Source organism: Caretta caretta, chromosome 2 (assembly GCF_965140235.1).
Source record: "Caretta caretta isolate rCarCar2 chromosome 2, rCarCar1.hap1, whole genome shotgun sequence".
Lineage (NCBI taxonomy): Eukaryota > Metazoa > Chordata > Testudines > Cheloniidae > Caretta > Caretta caretta.
Window position 1 is genome coordinate 176,782,131 of NC_134207.1, and position 23,943 is coordinate 176,806,073.

At 40.9% G+C, this 23,943-nt stretch overlaps 1 protein-coding gene across 6 annotated transcripts in view; it reads left to right on the forward strand.

The window, feature by feature from the left end:
* The window catches only part of GLI3 (GLI family zinc finger 3), a 246,887-nt gene that overhangs the window by 167,860 nt on the left and 55,084 nt on the right, over positions 1 to 23,943 (forward strand). For all 6 annotated transcript variants that reach the window (XM_048839132.2, XM_048839133.2, XM_048839131.2 and 3 more), the window contains one exon: positions 9,082 to 9,283. In XM_048839132.2, coding sequence (XP_048695089.2) covers positions 9,082 to 9,283 — 202 coding nt within the window. The remainder of the gene's footprint in view (positions 1 to 9,081; positions 9,284 to 23,943) is intronic.

A 23,943-nucleotide genomic window follows, 5' to 3' on the forward strand; every position in this document is an offset into this window, starting at 1 on the left:
TAACAAACATTGTCGTGTTTATCTTTAATGTCGATATTTTTGTTGCTGTTGACACCAGTAGTCGTTGTTCATAAATAAACATTTACGTCCATTTTCCTAACCTTAGTTAGTGTCCCCGTTCCCGCAAAAAAACCCAGCAACCAGTCAATGTGAACAACTCTTATTTTATAGCATTTGTCTAAAACATCTTCAGAGAGCAGCAGATATGTTTAAAAATTATGTATCCTGGTACTGATTAAGCTTGGAGATTGTTTCTGGCTCAGGCAATGTGGATGGCCAAATCCCCAAGGATGCTGTCTCAAATTTCTAAGCTATGTACCTCCTTCCACGTGCTGCATCATCTTCAAGACCTTTTATCGTGGCCTCCATTTCTCTCCGCAAAGTTGAGGGAGAGCACTCCATCTGAAGCTGCTCACTGCTATTTTTTAGTCAACCAAATGGAGTTACTGTTGGTTGAGTAACAGTTGTGCAAAGCACTTCACTCAGGAGCTGCTAATGCTGTCTATGAAATCCTCATTCCCCCATCTCCACCATAACTTGAGAAGTAAGAGACTGGGGCTCGGAATAAAACCTTGTTGCTTCCCACGTGGCATACTATTAGAGAATTGGTTTAGCCTGTGACTCTTTTAAATCCTTGCCAGCATGTGGTTTCCTCACGTCTATATCTCATTATTGACCATGTTCCGGGGCTGCTGATCCCAAGGAGTCTGCATAGAATGTGAGAATTATGAGGCTCACCCACAGAAAGCATGAGGACATAAGAAAGTCAGTGTTGCAAGGACATTCATTTAAATATATGTTAAATAAGTGATTGATAAGATATATCGTGCAGGAATTGAGTGTGCAAATTAGACGTTTTTATTAGTCGAAAAGAAGGTGAGCACATTTTTTAACAATTCAATTTCAATTACATATTCTATATTCAATTACTGTGCATGGTGCATTACAGTAGTTAAAATATTCCAAACATACTCATTTCCTACTTGGAGGTGCTTATAAAAACCAGAATCTGCTTTGTGGACATTATGTCTGATAAGCTTCACAGAAGATGGAGTTTTTCAAAGGGTTTTGAAGGGAGAGAGTTGGAGAGAAGGTGTGTGGGGGGGAGATAAAGGGCTATTAATGTGTTTGGCACATATTAATAGCAACTTATTATAACATTCATTTTCTGCTTTTTGGATGGTTCAAGACATGTAAATATAACAATCACACTTGGACACATCCTCAACTCGTGTAACTGTCATAGCTCCACTGAAGTCAATGGAGCGATCCTTATTTACACTAGCTGAGGATCTGGTCCACTGTGTATAATCCCTTGAATCCCAAAGTGCTTGATAAATAATGTGCCCAATCCAAACTGGCATTCTGACCTACTGTAATTTGCCTGTTCAGCACTTACCTACCCTCATGATGGGCATTCTAGGAAAACCTAAAGAGATAGATAAAATTCTGTATCATAGAATCATAGAATATCAGGGTTGGAAGGGACCTCAGGAGGTCATCTAGTCCAACCCCCTGCTCAAAAGCAGGACACATACCCAATTAAATCATCCCAGCCAGGGCTTTGTCAAGCCTGACCTTAAAAACCTCTAAGGAAGGAGATTCCACCACCTCCCTAGGCAATGCATTCCAGTGTTTCACCACCCTCCTAGTGAAAAAGTTTTTCCTAATATCCAACCTGAACCTCCCCCACTGCAACTTGAGACCATTACTCCTTGTCCTGTCCTCTTCCACCACTGAGAATAGTCTAGAACCATCCTCTCTGGAACTACCTCTCAGGTAGTTGAAAGCAGCTATCAAATCCCCCCTCATTCTTCTCTTCTGCAGACTAAACAATCCCAGTTCCCTCAGCCTCTCCTCATAACTCATGTGTTCCAGACCCCTAATCATTTTTGTTGCCCTTCGCTGGACTCTCTCCAATTTATCCACATCCTTCTTGTAGTGTGGGGCCCAAAACTGGACACAGTACTCCAGATGAGGCCTCACCAATGTCGAATAGAGGGGGATGATCACGTCCCTCGATCTGCTCGCTATGCCCCTACTTATACATCCCAAAATGCCATTGGCCTTCTTGGCAACAAGGGCACACTGCTGGCTCATATCCAGCTTCTCGTCCACTGTCACCCCTAGGTCCTTTTCTGCAGAACTGCTGCCTAGCCATTCGGTCCCTAGTCTGTAGCTGTGCATTGGGTTCTTCCGTCCTAAGTGCAGGACCCTGTACTTATCCTTATTGAACCTCATCAGATTTCTTTTGGCCCAATCCTCCAATTTGTCTAGGTCCCTCTGTATCCTATCCCTGCCCTCCAGTGTATCTACCACTCCTCCCAGTTTAGTATCATCCGCAAATTTGCTGAGAGTGCAATCCATACCATCCTCCAGATCATTTATGAAGATATTGAAAAAACCAGCCCCAGGACCGACCCCTGGGGCACTCCACTTGACACCGGCTGCCAACTAGACATGGAGCCATTGATCACTACCCGTTGAGCCCGACAATCTAGCCAACTTTCTACCCACCTTATGGTGCATTCATCCAGCCCATACTTCCTTAACTTACACAAATAACGCTAGAGACATCAAAAGACTTACTTGTGGAGTAACAGCTGGAGGATTGAACATGCTATAATATGCATAGAAATACAGCCTCAGCATCACAAATAATTACCTCTTTTTACTTAAAGGCAGGGGTGCTGGAACAGTTTGTATAGTGGAGGTGCTGAAAGCCATTGAACAAAACTGTAAATCCTGTACATGATGGAAACCTCTTCAAGCCGGGGATGCTGCCGCACGCTAGTTCCAGCACCTGTGCTTAAAGGAAAGGATGTTGATCTTTGATGCATATGCTCTCTGTTCATTCATAAAAAAAGGGTCTTAAACATAATCTCAAACAGGGACAGCTGTCCAGATATTTGATATATGCACTTTAATTTGTTTTGTGTTTGGTTTTAAAGTTGAGATCACACATTTGCAATTCATTATAGCAGCAACTTTTCAATTAGGGATTATTTCAGGACTAAAGTCAAAAAAATTGAAGCAGTATTATGCAAATGGGTTATTTTAAACAGTAAATAGAGAATTAAAATAAGAGCGAATCCTAAGAAGGTCACTTAGCCTCACCTTCTGTATTTGATGAGAATGTGTTTAGTCAGGCAATAGCTTCTTTTATCTAAAGAGAGGATGAAGTTACCCTTTTACTTTGTAAAAACTAATTAAAACTATCTTAACTTGCATGGATATACAGTAAATTAATTGTCATTAAGTAGGCATCTGAATGTCCTATCATTCATCATGCTAAAGAAAACCCCTTTCTTCTTTGTCAGAATTTTAGATTAGAAAAGAGAAACAAAACAATTAGCAGGAAGCCAATATTAAGATGCTTTTTTTTTTGAATGATCAGAATGCCCATGTTTGCATTATGATGATTTTAAAAGTCCTCTTTCCACCCTGCCCCATCTTGTTAAAAAGAATGAAAAAGAAGTTGATAATTTCCCTCATTATTTGTGACAAAATTCTGAGAAATAGCCGATTAGACCCACTGAAAGATCCCTGCTTACGTATTCTGTACAACAATGGGTCAGAAACAGAGAATGTTCTGAGTTTACTATATGGAGAAGGTGACACAGAGACTGTATCTTACTCTGTGTGTGTGTGTGTGTGTGTGTGTATAGCAGTGAGCACAATGATCAAATCTGGAGCCTTTTGACTCTAATGTAATACAAATAATAACTATATGCATTATGCAGAAGATGGACACAGAGCTTTATACAGGGTATGGGGAACACCCTGCCTTCTTCCTGCTTTATGGTGCTGGAGAGCCATTTTTATTGGGGTGGGGGACAGGATGCTTGGCTCTTGTGCAGGGGGTTGAAATGTCCTACATGCTCTGGAGCCTCGCTCTGTGGGAACTTTTTGGTGAACTCCCATTGAATTCAGTGAGAGCAGAGCTAGCTAGGTCTACACTGAGTGCTTTTGACAGTCCCACCCTGTAAGACTTTCTGAGGTGTGACCTTTTGACTGAATGTAGGCTGAGTTTCAAGAAAAGGTGGGACAAGTTTTGGCTAGTAGACCCATTCCTTCCCCTGTGTGTCATCAAGGGATTTATGGGTTTGGAAACCAAGACAAAATTCAGGATGTGTACTTCCATAAAGTAAAACCAAACTTCTACTGATGTCTGTGAACCAAAACCACCAAGTTTCACACAGCTCTAGTTTATTTTCAAAAATTCAAACCTGTCATGTTCACAGCCTTCAAAGAAGACCAGTTCCTTTGGCAGTTTGAAGAAATGTGATTTAAAGGAATAAAATTATACGTCTGAAAATTATTCCCTAATAATTGATGCTAAAAACTTGAATTCAGAAATCGAATTCATGGACCAATTTGCAGCAAGGCATATTCCATTTTGGAAAGTAATGATTGAAATTGATTTCAGCTATTTTAGAAATGAGCTCCACCCTCAGAATAAGTCTTTACTTTTAACACTCACTCTGATTTTTGCCTACACATCCCTGTCTCAAAGCTTCACTAGCTGATATTACAATTTCCTTTAGTATAATATCTACTCCACAGGGACTATATTCTTAAACAAGTCTGTCTTCTGCTCTGTAGAATGCCACAGCCTACCTTCTATTTTCACCACCCTCCAAAGTTGATGGTTTTTCAGTGCTTGCTCAGAAGGTGAATGGAGTTTTTAGTGAATCACTGGCTCTGCATTTTTGGTCTCCAGGAATCTTACAAAAAATGGAATGTGATGCTTCATTGGAAGAATACTATGAACAGATAAACATCTCAAATTAATAAACGCTGAAGTGTTTGTGTTTAAAATATATGCCAGAGCAAAGCTGCAAAGTTTATTTTAGCAGTCAGAGATGCTTATAAATTATGATCTATTTCTTTTTATAGTAATATACGAACTCAGAATATTGTTATACTAAACATTTTGCAACATAATGAATGATCATTTCATATTTAAAACCTTTTAGGAATGTAAAACCTAATTCAATGGTGAATGCAAGAAAAACAGTCATTTAATTGGATTTTCCATTTTGAAAGTCACTGTCTCACTTGAAGCCAGTTCTACTCTTCCATTACCAAGTACTGTGGTGCTCTGATTTGGCTGTAACCATCATCTCATGTGACACAGGAATTCTCTGTTTACATATAGAACTGTTACCCCTTAGGAAACTGGCCAAATCCCAGGTAGATGCAAGTTGGGGTCTGACTGATTTCTAGATCCAGGTGAGACGACTATGGCATGCTGTTCCAAGGAGAAAAGAAAATCTGTGGCTACTGAATGATAAGGCTGAGTCAAGGCTCCCTGTTATAAATCCACTCTGCTCTGCTCTGCTCTGCTCACTCTGCTCTGCCATACCACATCTTTGTCTCTGGCCAGAACACTTATGTGCCTACGACAGAGCCAGGGGACAGGGATGAGCTGGCCCAGAGCGGCTCTGTGCTGAAGAGAAGACTGGCTGCTGATAGCAGTTGGGTGGGACGAGGGAGGTTTAATGAGCATTTGAGGGAAAGAGTCTTTTCAAACCGCCATAGTGTGACTTAAGAATGGGTTGGCTCATTTTAGAGAGGGAAGGGAGAAGGAGGGAGTCATGCATTTGTTGAACATCTGTGGGGCACCAGGATGAGGATAATCATACTTGGTAGCTCTGTGCAGTTTGTTAAGGATGAGTATGCTTCTCTTCAAACTCCTAGGGGTAGTACAGACATGGGTGATACTTATTTGGTACAAGTGTCCTCTCCTGGGAAATGTGGTATAGAACTGCCAAAAGAGGTTCTAATGCTGAAATGAGACAATGCTCTGATCAGCAAAGAGGCAAAGTGCAACTATGTTTGTAGATCATTTATCAGGCTGTCTAAGTTTTCACTGCAGATGAGAAATGTAATCTAGCAGGGTTCATGTTATAGTATTTTTAATGATCGCTTCATTTTCCAACGAAATCATTGGAATACATCTCTCATTTGCAGCGGAAAACATAACTAGCTGATATTTGATTTATAAACATAGTTGTGGTTTGCCTTTTTCCCAGTCAGTGCATTGTCTCATTTCAGAATCAGAAACAGTCAGTCTGTGTCTGGCAAGTCTCTAACAAATTCCCCAGGACACTTACATCAAATAAATGGCAGTCACCTCTATCTATACACATTCAGATCTGGAATTCTGATCAGTCACAATAAATATTTTTAAACTTAAGTCCTAAAAATCAAGTTTAAAATCTTTCCTAAATTATCATTGGTAACATCCTTATGCAGAGGTCAGGCTTCTCATGTTAAAAACAGAACTGTAACATGTAACAATGTCATGCTTATCCAAAGAAAGTGATCTATGCTTCCCTCATCATGAGCATGTCCAGTGTCTTTTGACCAATCCCATTCCTATCAATCTGAGGAAAATAAATGATTGGTGCTTTTATCCATGTGACTACAAGGGGGGGGGGGAGGGATCAGCTGGTGTAGAACATAGCAAGGATTATAAATAATGACAATAACAATGCTGTGAATAACATACCATTTAGCTGTTCAGTTGTGGTCTAGTGGATTGTGCAAAGAGTCCTGTTTGCCCCACTCATTTGATGTTTCACTGTGGACGACTGAACTTCAGTTATCCACTTGGTCAAATGGAGATAATAATAACAACTCACTTTTAAAGTGCTTTGAGCTAGCTCCTTAGCTAATGCAAATTGGCATAACTCCATTGATTTCAGTGTAGTGGTACCAATTTATATCAGCTGAGAATCTGGCCCATATGAGAGGTATAGATGAAAACTACTAAATAAATGCAAAATATTAATATGTAGTTATTCTTTTACTATCACATGGATCTTGTATATCCTTAGTAAATGCATAGCAACTTCTTATAGCCACTAATCAATGTTTGTACTTTCATGGAGATAAAACATATCAGGCTTTAGAAGTATCAAGGCACTGCACTTCATAAAGTAGCAGATGTACACACAATACAATAGCATGCTCATAAAAAGAGAGATAAAACAGATTAAGTAAAATAGCTTGAAGTAGCTCGAGGAAAAAAATAAAATCTTCAAGTTTAAGTTTTAAATGATAATTCAGCAGCATGAATATCCAGTGAGAGATTGGAGGAATAAAGATGTGGGAAAAAACCCTGAACCCTGATCCCAAAGGCAACCCTTATTGGCAGTCTTAGTAGAGGTCAAAGAGTGTTCCAAATTAAGCACAGTTTATGAGGGGGAGTATAAGCAGAGATCAGATCACAGAATGATATCAACCGTAAAACAATGGCTTTAATTACAAGATTTTGAATGTTGGCTGAACACACTCAAAAAGGGGCAACCAATACAGATGTCTAAGGAGAAGAGTCAAGCGAGAAAATTGCAAGCAATGAAAATTAAGACAAGTCCTGTGATTCTGTGCCACTTGCGTGTCCGATAGAGTAGCGGTAGGAAGATTAGTTGGAAAACCTAGGAAGAGTTGAGACAGGAAAGAACCACGGCATGCACCATAGTTTTAGCTGCAAAATTTGTTAAGTAATCGTGAATTCTGGAGATGTTTAGTAAGTGGAACCGAGAATTGAAATAATGTGTGGAGAAAACAACACATCATAGTTAAAGAATAAGTCTGGATTGCAAGCATAGAAATGGGTGAAATACAAAGTCAGCTTACCTCAAAATAAAAACTGCAGTAGGAGAAAAGCAAAGTGAGAGAGCCTAAAATGAAAATGTCAGTCTTACTATATTTAACAATAAAATTAGCAAGCTTTTATTTGGACGTATCCATGAAATGTGTAAACAAAGAACATCAGGAAATTTGGGAAAAGAGCAGATCTCTACATCAGCTGTCTATAAACACTAACGAAGGCCCTAAATCAGCTATGTATTTGAGTATTTGCTTAACTTTAAGCACATGGATAGTCCTGTTGGAGTCAATGGACTACTCACGTACTTAAAGTTACACACATGCTTAAGTACCTTGCTGAATTGAGGTTTAGAGCACCAAGTAGTGGGAAGTATAAAGAAAAGATCACAGAAACCTGTAACCTACTCTTTAATTGTTGAGAAGTTACACAGAGCTGCAAGCCATCCGGTTAGAAAAATAGGAATTGAACCAAGAGTTTGTGGCCCTGGACATCAAAATTACATGGCATGCTCCAATATTACCAGTTTATTTGACTGAAATAAGAAGTGCAGGTGGTATTATTTTTAATACAAATGATTGGCTCTAGAACTTTGCTTACAGTGAAATTGAGGATTACATAAATCAATATTAGGATGAAGTTGAAAGTGATATATCTCCCATTAGCACGATAGAATTGTGGTTACAGGTCAGGAGGAGTACCGGCCCAATAGTGGAAGTTTTCAAAGCCGCACAGAGAATTTAGCCATACATGTTCTGTTCATTTTAATGGAAGATGTGGGATCGAATCCCCTGCACTGCTCTGAAAAGCTTAAACTATAGTTTTGAAAAAATGGATTCATCCACCCCCACAAATCTTCTTAGTTACTTGAAAAAATTGAAATAAAATCCTAATGTCTCTTAGCCTAATGCTGTGACTGTCGAATTGATAACTTCTGTTGATAGAGCATTTTGTTTTATGGCATTATTTTATTAATCTGTTTTATTTTTGCAGCTAGCATTGGCCAGGAGGAATTATGATCAGCAAAGGGAAAGCTGCATCTTAATCTTTATTTTGTATTTTAGAAGTTTATTTTTGGCTCTTTGCATTGAAGTAGCAGGGGTTTCAGGGAGCGCCGATGTGAGCCACTGTCTCATCGCTTGGGCTTGAATTAATGATGTGAATGTCTAAGCAGCCATCAGATTCATAAATCACCAGAAATGAGAGGGATAACATATAAAAGTCTTTCCCTTTTGTTTAGCAATTTATCATTTTGCTTGCACATTAATAAACAGAGCTCCCCTGAGGTAAGCCATAGGAAGATAAATTTTTCTTCCTAATTTTCCTCAATTGTAGCCAGTAGATCACAAGTGGAAAGAGTGGGCTTGTCACAGCATGTTGTGACTCTTTATACCCATCGCCAGGAGTCATAAATAAATGGGGTAGAGTACTTTGGTAGATAATTATTTTTGTTTACATAACAGGTGCCAGGTTTCCGAGTCCAAGGCTGTCAACTAGACCAAGCCGAAAGCGTACGCTGTCCATATCGCCCCTGTCTGATCATAGCTTTGACCTTCAGACCATGATACGGACATCTCCAAACTCCTTGGTCACAATTCTCAATAATTCTCGCAGCAGTTCTTCAGCTAGTGGTTCCTATGGCCACTTATCTGCAAGTGCAATAAGGTAAAAACTCTGCAAAGTATTGATTAATTTTTTGTTACAGCATTTTTTGTGTATAATGCTGTATTATTGATCTTACACCATAAATCTGCATGGATGCAGATATACACACGTGTGTTTCTCTTTATATGTATATATATTTCTGTGTGTCTGTACCATCTGTCTTTTTGACTGGAGCAAAATTTATAGCGCCAAATATTTCTTTCTTGCTTGGAAAAGTAACTAATAGAGAACTTTGAGCCATTTTATTATCCACTAGAGGTAACTTTCAATATAAAGGGCAATAATGGTATATAAATATACACACACACACACACACACACACACACACACAGGTTAATATTCAGATATAAAGACATAGGATGGGATTGGCACTTGTGCAACTAAGTCATTTAAATGATTTTGAAAATCCTGCCCATAAACACAACAGACAGCAAAGTGTCCCAGTGGTACTGTGTTCAAAAATGTGAAGCTCAAGTGCTTTCTGATACTATCATTAAACCCTCTAGATCAGGGGTGGCCAACCTGAGCCTGAGAAGGAGCCAGAATTTACCAATGTACGTTACCAAAGAGCCACAGTAATACATTGGCAGCCCCCCATCAGCTCCCCCACCCTGCTCCCAGCGCCTCCCACTCTCCCTGCCGATCAGTGCCTCTCCCTCCCTCCCCGCACCTCCCGATCAGCTGTTCCGTGGCGTGCAGGAGGCTCTGGGGGGGGAGGGGGAGGAGCGAGGGCACGGCAGGCTCAGCGGAGGGGATGGGAAGGGGTGGAGTAGGGGCATGGCCTGTGGCAGAGCCAGGGATTGAGCAGTGAGCACCCCCCAGCACATTAGAAAGTTGGCACCTGTAGCTCCAGCCCCGGAGTCGGTGCCAATATAAGGAGCTGCATATTAACTTCTGAAGAGCCGCATGTGGCTCCGGAGCCACAGGTTGGCCACCCCTGCGCTAGATAGTTGTCTGATAGCTTTCCTACTGTGTGTATTTAAAAGTAAGGCTCTCTAAGGCTAGATAACTTGCATCTTCCTTTTCACCTAAGAAATATTTCTTATGGTTAGTAGCCTGTTTTCAGATAAAAGGACACCATACCTTAAAATAAGGTAAGCAGCTCCCAACACACATGCAAGAGTATGGCAGACAATGTCTCTATCCAGGCATGACAAGGAACCTCCGTTCTATTCCCTGGGACATTTTCCTTCACTATTTGCCCATGGGACAAAGTAGAGGAGCTATTCACTATAGAACTTGTGAATTCCACTTTGCTGCTTCATTTGCACATGCAACAAATCAGCAAGAGAAGAATGGTGGAACCATGGGATTGAGAGAAGAAGAGTAGAGTGGAGAGGTGGAGAGAATTTGCAGGGGAGGATGAAGGGGGACAAGGAAGCAAACGGGACAGAAGGAGAAAAACAAGAGAGGAAAAGCGGAACAAAATAAAAGGAGATCAAGGAACTAAAAAAAGGTGTCAGTAATGAGGGGGGAAGGCAGAACAAAGAAGAAACAAATGCAGAGACCTTAAAGTGTTTGTGACATTACTACATTTTAACTGAAAAAGTTCCTGCAGCATTCCAAAAAAATCTCAAAAGTCTCAGAAAATACTGATTTTGCATTTATGGCACTCGAACAAAGACTTGTTCTGATTCCTTGCTTAAAAGCAGCCTCCACCTTCAATTTGCAGCTGGAGAAAAGAGCAAGTCCCCATAGCAATTTCTTGAGAGTTAAAAGGTCAGTTTTTGGCAACGTGCAAACCTGCTTTTCCAACAAGAAAGACACACTTAAAACTTCAAAAACTGGCGATGGGGCTTTACGTTGCTGGAGAAGATGGGGAGTGCAAGTGGTGTTTAGAAAACATGGCTCTGGCAGACATTTAAAGTGACACTACTGTAAATACTTAGTATAAGCAAAAGTGCTGTTGTTTTTAACACCTCTTTTTAAATAGTCATATTTCAAAGCTCTTCTGTACTTGAATAGCTATATAGTGTTTTACAGGTATGATGTCATAATTCTGAAATACAGCTCTGCAATCCATCAAAGCATAGTTCCAATTTCCAAGTACTGTAGCTGTGAAATATGACTTTTATCAGTAGCTGGCAGTGATTTTTGGCCACATCTGTTAAATATATGTACTGTAGAGGCATACTATTCCCACTGTTAGGAGGGAATGACACTTCCAGTATGAACCAGAAGGTGGGACTGGACAACAGGGAATGAATCACCCAGTAACTTCCCTGTAATGTTCATTCCCTCTGAAGCACCTGGCATTGGCCATTGTCAGAAGACAGGATTTTGGGCTAGATGGCCCATTGGTCTGACCCAGTGAGGCCATTCTTAGGTTCTTATGAACCTCCTTCTTCATTGCATATAACTTTGGGGAAGAAATTCTATGGAGAAACTTGGCATAGTTAGTCTTTTCCTTGGGGTAAACTTCTCCGCAAGTTTGAAAATATTTGGTCAAGCTGTTTTTGACATATAGGATTGCAAACACAAGAGGCACTCGCACAAATGCTTATTCATATGAGTAGTTTTTTTCAAGGCAGCTGAGGAATTTGAATAAGTGCTGATCAAAAACTGAGTAAAGTCCTAAGGATTAGGCCCAATAGGTCTATTCATGTGAGTTAGCATTACTGAAGAGAATAATGTTTGCAAGATTGAGCCTATGCACTTTTAAGGTTTTCAGAATGTTGTATTCATATTTTCTCAGCATGTGTAATGGAAAATTTTGCACCATTTAATCATTCTTTCTTTTTTGATAAGACTATAAATGTTCAATGTCAGAAGTGGAAAACATATTGTTACAGCCTTTCCACTGGAATCGAGGAAGAAGAGAGGGAACAGATCTTGAGATCCTTTAAAGGGTTACCCAGCACATTTCAAGAACTTTTTCTGACATTGCATCTTAACTGTGTGTTTAGCACTTTCAAAACCATGTTTTAAACAATAGATAACACCCCTTACCTTTTCCCATGTGAATGTGTCTACAAAATTGTTAAACCTAAATACATAGTGTGACAGGGTCGGGCCAGATGGCTACAGGAGAGTAATAGAAGGCAGATATATTAGCCCCAGGCTAAGTAGGTCCCTTTTCCCTGGGTAAGGTAACAGGGAAGGTTCCAGAACAATCAGGAACCTTCTGGAGACAATTAAGACAGGCTGATTAGAACACCTGCAGCCAATCAAGAAGCTGCTAGAATCAATTAAGGCAGGCTAATCAGGGCACCTGGGTTTTAAAAAGGAGCTCATTTCAGTTTGTGGTGTGCGTGTGAGGAGCTGGGAGCAAGCAGCACTAGGAGCCGAGAGTGAGAACGTGGACTGTTGGAGGACTGAGGTGTACAAGCATTATCAGACTCCAGGAGGAAGGTCCTGTGATGAGGCTAAAGAAGGTGTTGGGAGGAGGCCATGGAGAAGTAGCCCAGGGGGTTGTAGCTGTCGCACGGCTGTTCCAGGAGGCACTCTAGACAGCTGCATTCCACAGGGCCCTGGGCTGGAACCCGGAGTAGAGGGCGGGCCCGGGTTCCCCCCAAATCCTCCCAACTCCTGGTCAGACACAGGAGGAGTTGACCTGGACTGTGAATTCAGAAAAACGGCCAAGCTGAGGGCTGCCGTGAAGCTCCAAGGCAAGCAAATCCGCCAATAAGCACAAGAACCACCAAGGTAGAGCAGGAACTTTGTCACAATAGCAACATGTGTCCAATTTGTGTTGAATAGATTATCTATAGTCACAGTGTGTTGTATTAAGTACATTTCGTAGTTCAGGATTGCAGTAGTTCAGGAGTCCTGTAGCTGTAGTTCAGAGTTGCAATAAGGGTTTTGTAGTTCAGGGTTGAAGACACATTATTATAAGCAAAGGTGGTGGTGCCACCTTTAGTGACGGTTGGCCAAAGGTTCTCATGATAAGACCCTGTTGTCAGTTGCTTATAACTTTGCCAAACTTTTCATGCTGGTTGTCTGCATCAGGCTACATTTTTCTGAAAAAGTGTCAGCAAAAATCCAGCCATTTCCTAGAGCTGAGCAGTTCTAGCACCTCCATGCTTTAGAACAAGTACTTGAAATTTGCCTGGGTGGTTGCCCCCATGCCAGGGATGTGCCTTTTGCTGTTCCTGAGACAATCTGACCAAATTTAGCCAAGTTATAAGCCCTTTAAAACTCTCAGTCCATATATGCTCAGTGGAGACTTGTTCGAGTTTAGCTGCTTAATTCTGCAGAGGTTCCATCTGTATTGAGTATGATGCAGCCTAGGGACATAGAGGTTTATCAGGTATTTCCTCTGTAAATGCTTCTGTGGACTGCTGTGGTGCTGGGCATCACTTGTAGCAAGAACCTTGTCTCTCCATTGCTCTCAGTATTCACTCTGCAGGTTCCCAGGCATCTTGGAGAAGGAAGAAGCCTGACTTGAATGCAAGAGGACAAGAGCCAGACTTGGAGGTGGGGGGCAGTGTTGAAGGGAACACATTGGGACAAAAAAGTAGTTTGTGCTTTAAAATACCTAAGAAATTACATTTAAAAAATCAACATTAATAGAACATTAAGGTTGCAAAATAAAACACTCAAAATTAGCAAATGCCAGAATTAAGCCTCCCTTTGTGTTTACGATACAAGTCTTTAATTACAGGATCACATGCTGTTTTTTCCACAGGACCCCTGCCTCATTCAGTGCACAGGATAGACCTATTCAGAGGATGAGTCAGGGTTGTGAAGTGAAGGAGACTGTTGTCTGAACGGCCCCTGCCTGATTTGTTACAGAAGCTGGAAGGTGTGCAGTGAATGAGGCAAGGGACTGCAGGAATAGAAATGATGGCTTCATGGTTAAGGCAGTTTAATTCTGCTCTGGATAGTTGGATTCTATCTGTGTCTATGCCACAGAGCTCCTGTGTGATGCTGGGCAGCTCACTTAAAGCAGACTTTTCACAGGTGGCCGTTAACTGTGTGATCCTCATTTTCTGGGTGCCTGACTTGAGACCCTGGGGCCTGGTTTCCAGAAGTGCTGAGCGACTGTCAGCTTCAGCAGAACTCAGTGGGAGCTGTGCTTCAAACATAGAAACTGCTTGATAATGCTAAGTACTCTGAAATATCAGGCACAAGTGTTTGAAATTGGGCACACAAAATCAGTGGACAGTTTTGACCTTAATCTCTCTGCCTCCATTTTACACATATGAAAGGAAGATAATATCACCCCCTCATCTCATGGGGTTGGGGGGTGGGGAGGTTGTGAACATAATTTAATTAACATTTGTGAACAACTCAGATACTATAGTGATGAGCACCATAGAAAAAAATGATGAGGAAATTAATAATTCTGTGTCCAGTGAACAAGGTGCACTAAATAAAGTTTGGGATCACACTCTGAACAAAATATTGACTAACTGGTCATTAACTGAGCACTATCCATCCTGTGCATTGAATGAGGTAGGGGTCCTGTGGAAAAAACAGTACGTGTTCATGTTATTAATGACTGTAATACAATGCCTACATATAAGGGGCTGAATGAAAGTTACATAGACAGCCTTAATTCTGTCATTTCCTAACTTTTGAGTGCTTGACTTTGCAGCCTTAACATTCTTTTGACATTGGGGTGTGTGTGTGTGTGCGTCCGTGCATTCATGTATGATGTGAATTAAGACGGCGCCTCAGGGTTCCAATGCAGAACCAGGCCCCATTGTGCTCGACACTGCGCAAACATTTAAAAGTACACATGCTGCCCTGAAGTGCTTACATTGTGGGTTACAACACGTAGATGAAACAAACTGGGGGGGAAAGGGGAATGGGAGGTTGGGGATGAAATAACAGTGAAACAAGCCTCATCTTTTTGGTCTGTGTTTGTGCAGTGCCTAGCCCAGTGAAGTCCGTATTATGGGGATACTAGATGCTACTGCAATATGAAAAAGAAATAATATTTTAGCACAATAAGCATAGGTTATGGCTTGGCTTGTCATTGTCAGCTGGCAATGAAATAATCTGTCCTGTCTACTAGCTGCAAATTTGAAAGAAGATGTTACTATTGCTATTGTTGACAGCTAATGGAGATTCTCCGTTAGCTCACTAGCTAGAACGGCTACTTTGTAAATTTGAAAACACCTGTTTTACATTGCAGCTGGGAAGAAGTATGCATTCTGCATTTGGCACAAAGGAGCCAAATGAAACAACATCCAATTAGGGTAATCCTTTATTTGGCATTTACTCATTTGGTTACCTTCCTCAGTCGTGCAATGCAGTACTCCTACTATATATAAATAGTTTGTCGGGATGCACTTATATGTAATATCTACTACTTGAACAATGATTAGATGTTGAACTGCTGTAACACTTCTTGCTGAGAGGCTGTGTGTCCTAGTAGGATGGGCTTGGAGGTGGTAGTCACTTCCCATGGCATTAATGTCGCCAACTCTACTCTTTTGCAAAAGGTTATGGGGTATTTAATAAACCTAAGAGGTTAGAACATTGCTTTTTTGGCATCCAGAAATCACTGTTAGCACAGAGCCCATAGCATCCTTAAGGGTCATCAAATAAAATTCATAGGCAGTTTAGGCCTGTTTAACTCATTGCCAAGGGATGTTGTGAAGGCCAAAAGTTAAAAAAAGAATTAGATAAGTTCATGGAGGATAGGTCCATCAGTGGTTATTAGTCAAGATGGTCAGGTATGCAACGCCATATTCTGGGTGACGCTAAACCTCTGCTAGAAGCTAGGTCTGTGTTCCAGGGGATGGATCACTCAAAAAATTGCCCTGTTGTGTTCACTCCCTCTGAAGCATCTGGTACCGGCCACTGTCAGAAGAAAGGATACTGGGCTAGAGGGACCATTGGTCTGATCAAGTAATGGCCATTCTTGTGGTACCATTTTTGCCAAGTCATTCTTCAGCATCTGGGCCAAACCCTGCTCTCAGTTGCACTTGCTTCAATCAGGAGTAGCTCCACTGACTATGATGGAGTTACTCTGCATCTAGCAAGTTTAACTGAGGGCAGAATTTGGCCACATAACCCACCTTAAAATTGATTTTTGTGTTTGTTCAGGAGTCCTCTGGGATCTTTTCCAAGGATTGCAAAGAGCTGAGAAAACACAGCAGCTCTTTTTTCCCAGGATCTGCTCCTCTGCCTCTCAGTTGTATATGTGATTGGAGCAGAAAAGTGAAATTAACAAGATCTGGTTAATTATAGCCAGAGTTTGCATGATCTGGTTAATATCACTTTGCTGCTAGGCTGAAGTGAAGCTGAACATCCTTGGAGAAGATTTAAGTAGTGGGGGAAAGGCAAGCTGAACTGTAGCATAAGTTTGAGTAGTAGGAGAAGGGGTTGGGGGGAGGAGGGAGCATGAGCTTTAGCAGTGGAGGGTAGGGCTTGTGCTTCTACAAGGCGCAACTGAATAGATTCCGAATAATTTTCCCTTTGCATTTAAGCTCCTTGTGTAAAGTACTAGAAGAGGGAAACTGACTAGAATTATATATGTGTGTGTATATATATATAGAGAGAGAGAGAGAAACAACTGCTATAGGAAATTGATTAAACTCATAGGATCACATATTAGTTTTCCTTCGGCCGGCACATGGGGAAAGACCTGGATGCTGAAGATCAGTTTCCCTCTACACACATAAAGAGGGGCACAAATCAACTGGAAAGGGGAGACCGAGAGAGAGATGATGCAAATGAGAGTAAAGTGGACTGAAAGTGACGCCATCTCAGAAGATAATCTGTCCTCAGTGAAGTTCCCAAATCCCTCACAGTTACAGGTGGGTGAACATCATGAAGCATGAGATATTATATCCCTTTTAAAATTATTTTAGCATTAAATATTATAACACTGGATATTCATGTTATCCACATAAACATCCAATCTCTCTTTGAATCCTATTAAGTTCTTGGCCTCAACAACATCCTGCAGTGGTGAGATCCACAGGCTATTTATGTAGTGAGTGAAAAAAGTGTTTCCTCCTGTCAGTTTTCAGCCTTAAAATTTTACTGAATATCTCTTTGCTCCTGTGTTATGAGACACCGAGAACAGAGGTTCCCAGTCTACCTTCTCTATGTAATTATTTTATATACTTTTATCTCACTTCCTCTTATTTGTCTCTTTTCTAAAGTAAAGATTATTTTCAATCTCTTTTATGAGCGTTTTCCCAGGCCCTTGATCGTTCTTGGTGGATTTCTCTGAAACCCCTGTGGTTCTACAATATCCGTTTGGAAATGGGGTGACCAGTACTTCACACACAATTCCAGAGAAGGCCCTACTATTGATGGCATTATAATATTATCTATAGTCTACGTCTCATTCTTTGTGCATCATCACATCTGACAAAAATACGTTGCTTACTGGAGCTGGTAAAAGGCAGGACAGAATTCTAGAATATGTTTGGAAATGAGCAGATGGAACACAGTATGTTTGGGGATACTTTACAGGAATCACTTAACGCAGGAGGTTGCACAGATCTTACTCTTTGCATAGGTAGAAAGACACACTCACACACCACGTAAGAGACTTTGTTTACTCGACAAGCTTTAAAGGTGTTTTGCCATATTATTATTCATCTTTATTTTTAGATCTTTACAAGTCAGACATAAAAACTCACTTTGGGCTGAATTTTTTCACACAGTGTAAGGTCTCTGGCTAGTAGTGTGTAATTGTAAATAAAAGGTTTAGTTTAAATCAGTATAGTCATTTTCAAGATCTAGAAGCTCAGAAAAGAAACAGATGTCTCATAGGTCCATGTGTATTTTTGTGCTATTTTAAATAAGACCATAACAGCCACTTGTAGTATTCATTTATGGATTTAAACTCCCTCAATATGCAAAGAAATACTTTGTGGACAGTGGGTCCATTTCGACATTCACTTTCACCCAAGCAACTCCATTAAGCCAACTTCAGACCTGAGACAATTCCAGTGAAAAACACCCTGTTGGGAGTACGTGTACATTACACACTTAAACATGAGGGGCCTTCTTCTCCACTGCTTTGTACCATGTAACCTGAGCAAAGTGGGTGTAAAGCACTACCTGATCAGTCTAGCTGCATTTTATACCCCCTTAGCACAATTATAAATGGCAGTGGAGAATTACAATAGGAACAGAAATCAAATCTTAATGTAATGTTGGAAGTTGAGTCTAATCCTAAAGTGGATTTCTATCTGTAGTCTCTTCTTATGAAATCTATATTTTACAGAATAATAAGATTCAGTTAGATTGTTTTGGGGATTATCCATGTTTTGAGTGGAAGGTGGTAGATGTTTTACACACACACAAACAACATGGTCTCTGCCTCTAAATCAAGCAGCATACTAAGGGTGGGAAAAGAAGGATATAAAGTGAGTGTGTTTGTGCACGCATGTGTGTTCATACATACATATCAGATCCCTTTGTAGTTATAGTCTCTGCAGAGCAAATCACTTCAGATTGGCTAATTTGGCAAATGTTATTGGCAGAGTTATAGCCTTGAAACTAGGTAGTAGCGCATAATATAATGTTTTTCCAAGAAAAATATATAATAGTGTAGCTAAGGAATCTAATACAAAGCTTGTTTCATATTCAGAACACAAAATATGAGTGTTAAGGATAAATAACTATTAAAACATGTATTTAGTATCAAATAAGATTTCCTGTATATTTAATACACGTATGCCACCTGTTTTAGGACTAAAAACCTGCTTAGCCATGACTTTAGTTTAAAAGGTGTTTGCTATAAATGTCACTGAACTACAGGTAGAGAACTAAGACAAAATACTAGAAAAATTTTCTGGTGTCTTACAAAGCCTAGTTGCACTTTCTCTAGAATTCCTGGAACAAGAATACCGCATTAAGAGAAACAAATTATGAAGCGTCAGAGTATCCTCTTATGTAAATCAGTGTAGTTCCCTTGACCTCAGTGGAGCTATGTCAATGAGGATGTAGCTATACCACGATAGTCTCCATAGTGTAGACATACCTTTACATTTATCCTGAATGAAGGGCAACTATTATGCATACCAGATTCAACAACGTTTTACCCAACACCCAGCAGAACAATTTAATGGCTGATCATTTAATTTGGGCTAGAGACCTTGAAGAACGCATTGAAATCCTTAGGAGGTTTTGCTGAGAGAAAGAAACATCTGCGCTGAACTTTAAAAAGAAAATGAAAAAAAAAACCTTATAAAAGTTGTCTGTATTAGACACAAGTTGAACGAAGATGGTTTAATTGTTGATTCAGATAAATAAAAGTCATAGTTGGATTGCCCAATCTAGAGAGATCTATGCGGATGAAAAACTATTCGGTAAGGTTAATTCCAAATCAGCCTGTGGTCAATAAACCCTAAAAGGAATTCCAGAGCATTCCCTGGCTTTAGGAAAAGAAGCATAAACAGGCATTTGAGAAGTTAAAAACATTGCTCACCAGTTTTAAATTATTATGATTTAGCTAAGCCATTTGTACAGCCTGTAGATGCATCTTCGGAATGACTAGGTCACTGATTCAGGAAAGCACTGAAGCACGTGCTTAAGTCCATCCCTGTTCACAACAGCACTAAAGCATGTGCTTCTGTGCTGTCAGAGGGATGCTTTTCTGAACCATTGCCTCAGTTCATTCCTAAAACAGGAAGAGTATTCAGTTGCAATTGTATCAAGATCCCTTAACAATGTGTAAAAAGATGACACCCAGATTCAAAATGAAGGGGGAAATCTGGGCTCCACTGAAGTTAATGGCAAAGTTTCTGTTGACTCTAATGGAGCCAGGGTTTCACCCAAGATGCTGGCAGCTGTACTTTGTTGGGTCACTGAATCCTGCCTACCTCAGTTTCGTTGCCCTCGGGTCTTTATGCAACAGTAGAGGATAGTGTGACAAAATATGTAACTTTATCGGCTCCACACCCATCCAGGGTATAATATTGCCAATCATAATGCAATGCAATTTATTATTTTTTAAATCACTAAACTGCTGGATGGAAGATGTGCAGTACAAATTTAGGTATTCTACAGGAGTAGAACTTAGAGAAGCAGCCACCTTCCCCACAACTGACAAGCTCAGCAGAACATATATATGCACAGACTTATAGCTGTACTGCAAGCTTTTATGTAAATAAGTCCTGCTGAGATGGCTGACCTTGGAGGAGTCAACCAGCTGTCTGTTTTATGAAGGTTTTGGGTGTCCCCCATGATCTTTGTCAAATTGCGGTCCGACTATAAGTATATGTATCTGTCTATCTATATGTACATAAACAACATATATAAAAAAGCAAAGAATTTTCCTGACTTTGAGTCACAGCTGTTTTGTGGTGAAATCCACAGCTGTGTCTAGAAACTGGATAACCTTGTTAATAGGACAGCCACAAAGTAGCCACAAAGTTTGGTTTTGATTATAATGTCTGTTTTTCTTCTTCTTGAAGTCAGTTCCTTAAAACTTGATGTGCTCATGTAATTGTAATGTAGTTCATTGCCCTGTTTTACCTCCAGTGCAGGGTGTTTGAAACTTTGGAGAGGGGGGGGGGGAAGAAAGAAAGAAAGAAAGAAAGAAGCACATAATATTGAAAAATAAATGTCACTGAGATTTTTTTGTCATTAGATTTGAAATATCATTGCAAGTTAAAATAGAGTTACTACAGAGTTTTCTAACTCTTCCACCACCACCACCAACAAAGGACAATAGACAAAAGACAAACTACATAGTTTCCCCTTCATTTTACAGTACAGACATTCACCCTTTTCTTTTCTTTTCTTTTTTCTTTTCACTCTCTCACAGAATTTTAGAAAAATGATATTAAATACGAATTCTACAACCAAAATAGGAATAACACTGCATCGAATGTTACATATTTTCTCTTCTTTACATGCACTGGGAAGAAAGAGATGTGTGCTTTATTCATATTTATGTGACTGCTATTTGTTATTGACAAGATTTTTTCATTAACTAGTGATTTTTTGGTGGCCAGTGTTGATACCCAACTTGAGACACCTTAAAGGACCTTGATTTTGCAAAAGTGCTGAGCACCTGACCTCTGAAAATCTGGTCGATTCAAGGTGTCTCAAGTTGGACACCTAAAAATCAAGGCATCCAAAATCACTTGTCACTTTTGAGTAGTTTTGGATTTCTAGCTCTCAGAAATAACTACTTTTAGGAGACTTTTTTACACCAGTACTTTTAGGTCTGCCACAAATGATAAATTTTAGAATGAAAAGTGATTAAATCTGTGAAAAGATTAAAATGCTCTGCAGATTTAAGTCATATTTTTTAACTTTTCCCTTGATGCATGCAAGTGTTGGCTGACCCAACCGCTCTGTAGGGTCTATAGCAACAGGAGCCTTCTTTGTTCACATGTGAGATTTTTATTTTATATTTTATTGTCTGTATAATCTGTGTTTAGCTACTTATTCAACTTTGGAGAACAGGTACCGTAGCTCTTTGGCTGTAGGTGTTTAACACTCTCAGAGCTGGAAAAACTGGCTCAGATTTAGCGATCCTTTTCATTTTCCAACCGTCCTGTCCCTTTTTTCCTGTTTTAAACAGTCATAAAATAGCAACAACACATTTCTTATACACCAGGCAGCAGTGAGTCATTTTACATGGAATTATACCCAGTACCATTAGTAATGTTAGCATGGAGTAATCCAACACGCCCCATGCACAGGAATTTTAAAAACCATTTTGGAGCACGCTTATAAAAAATGTGTCCATCTTTTTCATTAGATTTTTCCTCAGTTAGCTTGTTGCACAGTATTCTGCTAAAAGACACCAATTGCCTGTGTGTGTATGTGTGTGTACAGTGTAATCCCATCACACATGGTCTATAACAGTGGTGGGCAACCTGCAGCCCATCCAGGTAATCCGCTGGTGGGCCGCGAGACAGTGTTTACATTGACCGTCCGTGGGCACGGCCTCCCAAAGCTCCCAGTGGCCGCCGCACGTCATAGTGGCCTGTGCTGCTTCCTGCCGGGAACAGCGAACCGCGGCCACTGGGAGCTGTAGGCAGCTGTGCCTACAAACTGTCAATGTAAACACTGTCTCGGGGCCCGCCAGCGAATTACCATGATGGGCCACAGGCTGCCCACCACTGGTCTATAGGGAACCCAAAACACAGCGTGTATACTGTATGCAGGTAATCTGTGATATCAGCATTTGAACACACCAGTTTTGGCTGAATATTCAGGATCCACTAAAATACCTTCAGTTTCCAAGTACTCTAACCAGCTGTTAAAGGCATTCCCCATTTGATAGGGGGAATGGGTCAGTGAACATTTACTAAAACTTCATTGAGGCCTGTTGCATGAGCGGTATCCATACTTCTTCATCCCTATCAGATCAGATTCTATTCTTGCCTTGGTTTCTATTCTCAAGGTGACATTGGGTGCCTCGTCTCTTCCTGAATCATGATGCAATGAAGTACACAGTATCAACATAGATATAAAAGGTTAAGTCACAGCCTGAGTCATTGGGGACGAGAGGGACTCTGCCCCAGAGACAGCTCACAGAGCCATCCTATCTGAGACAGCCAGATTGTCTTAGAGGGCACTGGGAAAGTACATGCAACAGTGGCCTTGATCATATCTCTTGATTATATCTTGATTATATCTCTACATGCTGCCGTCAGTTTGCTGGCTGAAAGACTAAGCGATGGCCCCATCACTGCCAGTCTACAGTAGGGTGTACAATGATATAGCTGGTATTAGGTCCTTAGGTAAGGGAGAACCTGGACCTGGGATTGTGGTTGTCCACTGAGCAGAGTGAGAGTTCTTTGCACTCTCTCCTCTCTTGCACAACCCCATAGGACCAGCCACAATCTTGCCCCGGAGTATATTCTTGAGATTTTTTTTTAAAAAAGTTCCCTGTTGCTCCTGACCTAGCTACACTAGGGTTATGCAGCTAGATGTGGTCAATATTTGTACAGTGCTTTGTACGTGCCATGTAAGTGCAAAGTACTGTTGTTATTACCTCAAGCAGGACTTTTAGTCAGTGCAGTGGTGCCCAAACTTTTCCTGTCCCGTCTCCTTCCCCCCCTCAACCAGTAATGGAATCTGTCCACACCAACCCTCCTCCATTACAGCACGGTTGGCTCAGCAGGGGAGCTTGGGCTGGGGGCTGAACTGGAGACGAGGGAGGAGGTGGGCCTAGAGGCAGAGCTTTCCTGGGGGTGGAGAGGGAATGAGGGCAGAGCTGGGCTGGAGCTGTGCTGGGGGCAGACCGTGGCTGGGTGGCACTCCTCCCATCCTCCGCTGAGGCTGGCCAGTGCCCTGCCGCATGGCCCCCTGAACATTCCTCTGCACCCCCTAGGGGGGCACACCCCAGTGGTTTGGGGACCACTACATTAGTGCCTTGTGGATTATTACCAACGGGAATACTTTAAAAACACACACAGTATATTACATGGTGTGGAATTACAACAGAGAGAGGACAAACCTTAGGAAAAATCACAGCAATCTTTAGGAGCTCAGACTAAGAGAAGACATGGCAGACACTAAGCAAGCAGGATGAATAGGGGAGTGAAAGGGGAGGTGGAGGACAACTCTAGTAATTAAGTGATTTTCTTTTTAGTCAGGTGAGTGAAGGGCTTCTGCATCAACACATGCTACACACGGTCTTCAGTGAGAGAGTTCTTGAGAACAAAAGCACCATAATGAAAAAGTATGAGTTTGGTGTGAGGTCTTTCAACCATGCAAACATTTTGTCTTGGCCCCTGGTAGGGCCAGATGAGATGAACCAGATGATTTGTGGGAGTGTT